The 8,052-nt window shown below is 50.0% G+C and overlaps 1 protein-coding gene across 1 annotated transcript; it reads right to left on the bottom strand.

Annotated features, from left to right (window-relative positions):
• Nucleotides 1–187: 187 nt before the first annotated feature.
• On the bottom strand, nt 188–7,569 carry LOC148838529 (uncharacterized). The gene is made up of 8 exons (XM_088910258.1): nt 7,367–7,569; nt 6,281–6,352; nt 5,267–5,338; nt 4,421–4,554; nt 3,476–3,533; nt 3,150–3,315; nt 1,869–2,066; nt 188–810 (listed from the first exon to the last, which is right to left on the bottom strand). Exons 1-8 carry the CDS (start codon nt 7,379–7,381, stop codon nt 698–700), a joined length of 828 nt encoding a protein of 275 aa, XP_088766384.1. The 5' UTR covers nt 7,382–7,569; the 3' UTR covers nt 188–697.
• Between the last annotated feature and the right edge of the window lie 483 nt (nt 7,570–8,052).

The following is an 8,052-nucleotide window of genomic DNA, read 5'->3' as shown; positions in this document are numbered from 1 at the left end:
CTGATCACCTTGACTGAAGATCCCAGAGTGGGGAGGCAACGGCAGAGAGGAGTGCAGTAGAGAGCACTGTCAGCTGGGACAGAGGCGACAAGCACAGTTCCTTCCTCCAGGGAAGAAAGACCACCTGAGCGCACACAGAGCTGCCTGTTCACCGAGGGAAGGAAACAGAGGGACGAGCGCTTCACGGTTGTTTTCAGGTTCGATTTATTGGTCCTGATCTCCTGCAAAAAAAATAAGGGTTTTGATTTTAGGAGTTCCACTTGATTTCATCTTTGGAGTAAAAGGACAAATGCTCAGGAAAGCACTGTAGTCTCTCCTTGCTAATCAGTAGTTTAATTCCTGTTAATATTAATGTGGTTGGGGGCTAATTGTGTGGCTGTGCTTGCAGTCTGCTTTCTGGGTGCCGGCACTGCTGCAGCAATGCAGGGATGAAGGCTTGACGCTCCCCAGACTAAAGCAGGGTTTTCCAGGCCTGCTGATGTACTGTTCACCCATTTGAAAGTGCTACAGCGATCTGTTTCAGTTCTGGAAATCTCAGATTTGGAACCATCTTTTTAAGAGCCAAACATATAATTTAATTGTGTTCAAATTAGCAATTCGATACTCGGACGGATTGAAGACCAGCAGACACTGGGGGGGTCACGCGTGCTGGCCGGCTCTGGATTTCAGTGTTAGTCCCTGGAACGGTCTGTTTTCTTCAGTCCTCCTCCGGCTCACCCTTGGTGACCAGGCCGCTGTCCGACGCCCTCTGCTGGACGTCCCACAGAGCGCGCACATGGAGCCGGTGCAGGCTGTCCAGGTCCTCGGTCACTGCGCGGAGAGGACGGAGCCGGTGAGGTCACGCGTAGGCGCACACGGGTACAGTCAGACTCGGCTCTCGCACACCCGTGTCAGGGGGGCGCAAGCTCGCCCTGCCCCTGCTGGGACTGGGGTCCCGGTCACTGGGGGTCTCCGAGCATGCAGTGAGCCCGTGTCTAGACAGCGGACTGCTCCCACAAGCATGAAGAAAGCCTCCCAGGGTACCGATTCATGGTATTAAAAATAGACATACATACAGTAGGTATTCTATACCAAAATCAGACATTGTGTTCTCTTTCCTGGTTTTCTCACCCATTCAAATGATTAAATCAACATAAAGTGCAACAAAACCAATAATAATTATGCTTTTATAGTGCTTTTCTGGACGCTCCATTCAGAGCACTTTACAGGTAATGGGGATCCCCTCCACCACCAGCAGTGTGTAGCCCCACCTGGATGATGTGACGGCAGCCATAGTGCACCAGAACGCTCCCCACACACCAGCTCTCAGTGGGGAGGAGAGCAGAGTGATGAAGCCAGTTCAGAGAGGGGGATTATTAGGCCATGATTGGTAAAGGTCAGGGGGAAATTTGGCCATAACACCAGGGTAACACCCCTTCTCTTTTCGAGAAACAACCTGGGATTTTTAATTTCCACAGAGAGTCAGGACCTCGGTTTTACGTCTCATCCAAAGGATGGGGCCTTTTTTTACCATATAGTGTCCCCATCACTATACTGGGCCATTAGGACCCACAGGGACTGTATAATAAAATAATATAAAATATTATATTAATTTTTATTTTACATTATATTATTTTATAACATATTATATTTATTTAATAAAATAATATAAATTACACTTTAATATAATAAAATATTATAGTGAAACTATTAAATGGTGCACTTTTGCCAATAATGTATAATACTAATATAATATTGGAAAGAGATCTGACTGTAGACTGTTGTTTTAAGACTGCAAATACAGCTGACCCCAAATGTGTGCACTGAAGTTTAGGGTGGTGCCTTCTAGTCCAGCTGTAGGCGTGGTCCCTGTGTCTGGCCACACCCACCCTTGCTGTAGTAGGGCTCCTCCCGGTTGCCGTGGACGACGATCATCTCCAGGAAGTTGATGAGGGCCCCCGACCCCAGGAAGCGCTCGGCGAGGGGCAGGCGCTCCAGGTACCGCAGGTCCAGGGCGAAGGGGTTGATGGGAGCAGGAGTGGTGCACAGCGTCACCAGCTCACTGACCATGTCCCACACTCGTGTGCCTGACCGGGGCAACCGCAGAGAGGGAGAGGGAGGAAGAGGTGAGAAAAGAAGCAGGTGTGAGTGTATAATTAAAATAATAATGAGGAAGACGAAGAAACAGGTAATGGGGACTCCCTTCCACCAATGTGCAACACCACCTGGATGATGCAACAGCAGCCATAGTGCACCAGTACTCTCCCCACACACCAGCTCTCAGTGGGGAGGAGAACAGAGTGATGAAGCCAGTTCAGAGATAGGGATTATTATAAGGCTGTGATTGGTAAAGGCCAGGGGGAAATATGGCCAGGATACTGAGGTCACACTCCTTCTCTTTTCAAGAAACACCCTGGTTTTTTATTGAACACAGAGATTCAGGACCTAGGTTTTACATCTCATCGAAAGGACGGAGCCTTTTTTCTCACAGTGTAGTGTCCCCGTCACTATACTGGGGAATTAGGACCCACACAGACTGCAGGGTGAGCGCCCTCTACTGGTCCTAATAACACAGGAGCAACCTCAGCTTTCCCAGGAGGACTCCCATCCAGGTACTGGCCAGGCTCACACCTGCTGAGCTTCAATGCGATGGGAAGTTGGGAGTTGCAGGGTGATGTAGCTGCTGGCAAAATTCAAAGTTGTTCTAACAGCGTGATATTACTGACAGCTGAAACAATTGCTGACTTCACAGACGTAAACTACCATTGCAATTTCCTATAAACCAGGGACAAGCAACTCTAATCCACATGGGCCTATGGCCTGTGGAATGTAGACTATTATAATAGTTTAAGTGACCTAACAATTGGGAAAAGATGATCAAAGTTTTCTAGCTCTTAACCATTTGTGTGAAAAGAACCTCTAAAACCCACAGAGCTCATACACCAGAGTGCATCTTTAAATGAGAAGCTTCTTACGAGTTTGAAAACGCACATAAACTGCTCCAGTTATGCTAAAATGAGCTCATCTGGATTGTTAAAAGCTGAGCTGGAAGGAAAACCTGCAGCGAGCGAGACAGCCATTCCAGGAACAGAGTTGGGCATGCCTGCTTTAAAGCAAGGTCCTCTGTTTCAGTGCAGCCGGGCTCTGGACAGGTGCCTTCTCAAGCTTACCATGTGTGCTCCATTCAGCAATGGACTTCAGCTTCATGGGCGTGTCCCTGACGAACGAATCAGCCCCTCCGATGTTCACAAGCCGCTCATGATTGGACCGTATCCAAGCATAGGGGCGGCCATACTTGGCGTAGCCAGCCAATAAGAAAAGGGTGCAGTTCATTTCCTGCAGAAGGGTAAGAGATGACTGGGTTGACAACTCCTAGGCAAATCCTTCATCATTTCACCAGTATGCAGTGGAAGAAAGTCCTTCACTGCAACACGGCCAGAGGGGGAACAATGAAATCCAACCATGCCTGAGACACATGAGGAACATGCTGACTTACTGGCACAGCAATCTCTCGGTCGCTGGGGGAGGCAGGGAGAAGATAACCCTCGCTGATCCTGGTGAGACAGGGAGAAAGAGAAAAAGACAGGAAGCACATCACTGTTCCATAAACAAGCTGGACATTGCACTGTTTTCTTTGTGGGTTGGCTGATATCTGTTTCACTGATCGCTATTTCTGGTAACGGCATGATGCAGATTAAAACATCTTAACAGGACAAGTTCAGCTCTCTTTTTGCTTAGTTCTGGAGCAGCTGACGATTCAAGAGGGGCCTGGTAACCCCGCCAACCTATGATTCCCCCAGGCTAGAGCTGAATTTAACTGTTTCCTCTTGATTGTGCGGAGCTGCAGGTAAAGACATAGCTTGCAATTTAATGGGCAGCACAAAATCAAGCAGCCCCAAATGTACTGCACACCAGATAAATACTACAGGACTCCAGTCGGTCAAGCTGTGGAATAAGAAGGGAAAAGATGGAAAAGGCCAATGTCGCACCAGCTCCTGGAACAACAGGAGCCACTTGACACTCAAAGGCAGTTCAGCCCAGAGACAGCAGCTGTTTCACTCCTCAACAGGCTCCTCAGTCACCCCCAGCATGCACACTGGAGCCTCTTGTGTTCAATTCATCATAGTGGCACATGTTCATCACACCTTGGCCTTGAGGCCAATTCAAATGTGTGCTTTGCATGAGTGCCTTTTGAAGGAAGGGCTTTGCATTTTCAAAACCTCCCCATGAGCGTGTTTTAAAAATGTCCCCCACCCCTCCTGTGTTTTGACTTCGTGCTGAAAGCTAATTTGAGCTGTTGGGTGGGTTCTCTAAATTCTTGAATACATTTTGCGGCACAAAGGGTGGAAGTTCAGACCATTTTAAAATATGCCAAGGTTGCATAATGTTTATTCGGATGGCCAAAAAGTGCCGTGGGATGAGAGACGCAGGGGTCACCCACCTGTTCGAGAGCAGTAATGCCTGCTCGTCCCGGGACAGGTCTCCAGCATTCCCACCGGAGCTTGTGCTGCTGCTGGTGCTGCTGGAGCTGGGAGAGGAGGCCATGGAGCCTGGGAATCCGGGAGACCTCCAGCCCTGCCAGGACCACAAACCCAGAGTCACAACGCTTTGCTGCCAGCGCACAGCCAGCCCTACTGCACTGGCACTGCAAAGAGCTCGATTCCGGTGCTGGCCAGGGAGAAAACCGTGTGCTGAGAGGCGAGGCACTGGCAGTGAAGGAGGCGGTGTGGGCTCGTGGCTAGAGCTGAGGCACTGGGAGTGAGGGAGGGTGTGGGCTCGTGGAAAACCTCAGGGGCTGGGAATTAGGGAGGGAGTGTGGGCTCATGGTTGGAGCCGAGGCACTGAGAGAGAGGGAGGCAGTGTGGGTTAGTGGTTAGAACTGAGACACTGGGAGAGAGGGAGGCGGTGTGGGTTAGTGGTTAGAACTGAGACACTGGGAGAGAGGGAGGCGGTGTGGGCTCGTGGTTAGAGCTGAGACACTGGGAGAGAGGGAGGCAGTATGGGGTCATGGTTAGAGCCGAGGCACTGGGAGTGAAGGGGAGAGGCAGTGTGGGCTTGTGGGGAGAGCTCGGGCTGGGAGTGAGGGAGGGAGTGTGGGCTTGTGGTTAGAGCCGAGGCACTGGGAGAGAGGGAGAGAGGCAGTGTGGGCTCTTAGTGAGAGCTGAGGCACTGGGAAAGAGGCAGAGAGGCAGCGTGGGCTCAGGGGTAAAGTAGCTGAGATTGGTGTGTGATTCCAGCTTATTCAGCAGAGAGCCTGGGAATCTGGAGCCCACAAACCAGTACCCACCAGATCCTCATTAACTACAGTCAGGAGCAGCTCCTCTCTCCCTCTTAGCCAGGGCTGAAAGTACCGGAAGCCCTGGGGAGACAACAGCAGAAGGTCAAGAGGAGAAAAAGGGTTTCCTTATACGAATTGTGCTAAACTGACCCACAGACAGCCCCGCACGACCAGGTCACCGACCAACAGCGCTTCACTGACCCACAGACAGCCCCGCACGACCAGGTCACCGACCAACAGCGCTTTACTGACCCACAGACAGCCCCGCACAACCAGGTCACTCACCAACAGCGCTTCACTGACCCACAGACAGCCCCGCACGACCAGGTCACCGACCAACAGCGTTTTACTGACCCACAGACAGCCCCGCACGACCAGGTCACCGACCAACAGCGCTTTACTGACCCACAGACAGCCCTGCACGACCAGGTCACTCACCAACAGCGCTTTACTGACCCACAGACAGCTCTGCACGACCAGGTCACTCACCAACAGTGCTTTACTGACCCACAGACAGCCCTGCACGACCAGGTCACTCACCAACAGCGCTTTACTGACCCACAGACAGCTCCGCACGACCAGGTCACTCACCAACAGCGCTTTACTGACCCACAGACAGCCCCGCACGACCAGGTCACTCACCAACAGCGCTTCACTGACCCACAGACAGCCCCGCACGACCAGGTCACTCACCAACAGCGCTTCACTGACCCACAGACAGCCCCACACGACCAGGTCACCGACCAACAGCGCTTTACTGACCCACAGACAGCCCTGCACGACCAGGTCACTCACCAACAGCGCTTTACTGACCCACAGACAGCCCTGCACGACCAGGTCACTCACCAACAGTGCTTTACTGACCCACAGACAGTACCGCATGCCAAGGTCACTCACCAACAGTGCTTTACTGACCCACAGACAGTACCGCATGCCAAGGTCACTCACCAACAGTGCGGTACTGACCCACAGACAGCATAATAGACACAGACAGATTATAACTCATAATAGGACTCAACTGACCTGCAGTGACCCCAGTGTGGCCAGATCAGTGAGAAAGGGCTGCAGTCTCCTCTTCTGCTCCATCTCCTGGTTCTACAAGCGAGTGGACAAGAGCACGCCAGTGAGTAACAGAGACAATCAATATATGATCAATAATGGTAATCTTACTGTACAACAACAGCCACTTGAACCTGAAACCAACAACAGACCTCACTCATCTGTGGAGCTGTGGTCAGGGGTCTGGGCTTGTACCTCGAAATCCCAGGTGAGACAGTACTGTGTTACCTCTATTGCTCCAGTAAAACACTGGGCTGTGTAAATGGGTGCAGATGTAAACTGTTTTGGATTAAAGCAGCAGACACATACATTAATAATATAAAAGAATTTTTTAAAAGAAGTGTCCTGAATGTTTTATCGTGAGCGGAATTGCGCTTAAGTTTAACAATCGCAGTAGTCTCAGTAAGAGGAAGATATTTGTAGCAGATCCAATAGACGGGAGTGTAGGTGTCATTAAAGATGACAGTGACCTCGCTGTCAGCACGTGTTTTGGGTCTGGGTTTGAGTAACCGCCTGTGGGGGGGTTCGCATGCTCGCCAGGACTTCTCGCTCCGGTTTCCTCTCCCCCCCACCCATGCCGGATACGTCACTTTCTCCGTTAGATCATTCGCTGAATCTCCTCTTTCTACAGAACGTGACGTCTTATACATTTGCCGCATGACGTTACAATAGGAGAATTTAATATAAGGGATATGAATCAGAGTCGGTATTGATAAGTGAACGTAGTAAAGAAGACCTCACCTCTAATATTCAAAAACTGATTTGCACTAGCAGTGATATAGCAGCCCCAAACAGATCCGATTTAGTAACCATAGCAACCCGATGCCGTTCGTTTATTAGAATAACAGCTGTCATCAGTGAGGCATAGTCTAAACAAAGATTAAATCACATTAATATTCATATCTTTCTCTTGTAGGAATTATAGCGCAAATATAACGTTTGTTTTGAGACCTTTAAAAAAATGGCATGGTTATCCATCCGCAATTGCCCTGCTTAATTCGTGTTTATCACACGACGCTTGTATCTATTAGGCCGTTGCTGCCGACTTACATTATCGGTGCTCATTTCCCGGCCTCCTGTCAAAGCGACGGAACGAGGACCGAGGGTTTTTGTCCAGGCTCCCCGGACAAGCGGCGGCTCCTCCCCAGAAGCGGAGCCCAGGCTGCGCCACCGCCCCGTGTCCCGCTCACACGCACGGCTCGCTGGTCCAGCCTCAACCCGCGCCTCAGCCTCGTCATCTCCCCCCCCCCCCTCCCCCCGCAGAACCCGTGTGCTGGAGGAAGAGATTGTCTGCATGTTAGCCAGCGCCGGATAAGCGTGTTGTACTTGCTGTATCAAAGCGATCTCAAACGCCTACCTTTTTATATATACATTATTATTATTATTATATAGTTCACAGAGTAGTGTAATTAAACGGTAGTGTAAATAAAGTAGAAATTAAACACAGTGTAAATAAACAAGTACAAGTGTTGTATAAGAATTATAGTCTATTCATAATGTAATATGGTCTAATAAAGGCAGGTAAACGTGTATTGGCAGGCATTGGCAGCATGATTTATTCCAGGCTGAAAAGAAAAGAGACACAACGTCCAGAACACGAGGTGTCCTGAAGAAGGCTCTACACCAAAAAAGCTGCGTGTCTTTTCTTCTCAGCATGCAATAAACCTTTACTTGTTCCTTTGCGGCCTACACACGGTGATGCAGCTGCTGTGCCTACTTGGACATCATAAAAGCAA

This window comes from Atractosteus spatula, chromosome 3 (assembly GCF_055471065.1).
Source record: "Atractosteus spatula isolate fAtrSpa1 chromosome 3, fAtrSpa1.hap1, whole genome shotgun sequence".
Lineage (NCBI taxonomy): Eukaryota > Metazoa > Chordata > Actinopteri > Semionotiformes > Lepisosteidae > Atractosteus > Atractosteus spatula.
The sequence above is the reverse complement of the archived record's forward strand: the minus strand, read 5'-3'. Positions and strand labels throughout refer to the sequence as shown.

Coding starts and splice junctions, on each gene's coding strand:
- LOC148838529 (XM_088910258.1), bottom strand. Junction 3,534..4,420: donor GCATTACTGCTCTCGAACAG/GTGGGTGACCCC, acceptor CTGTCTCACCAG/GATCAGCGAGGGTTATCTTC. Junction 811..1,868: donor GGAGCCCTACTACAGCAAGG/GTGGGTGTGGCC, acceptor CTCTCCGCGCAG/TGACCGAGGACCTGGACAGC.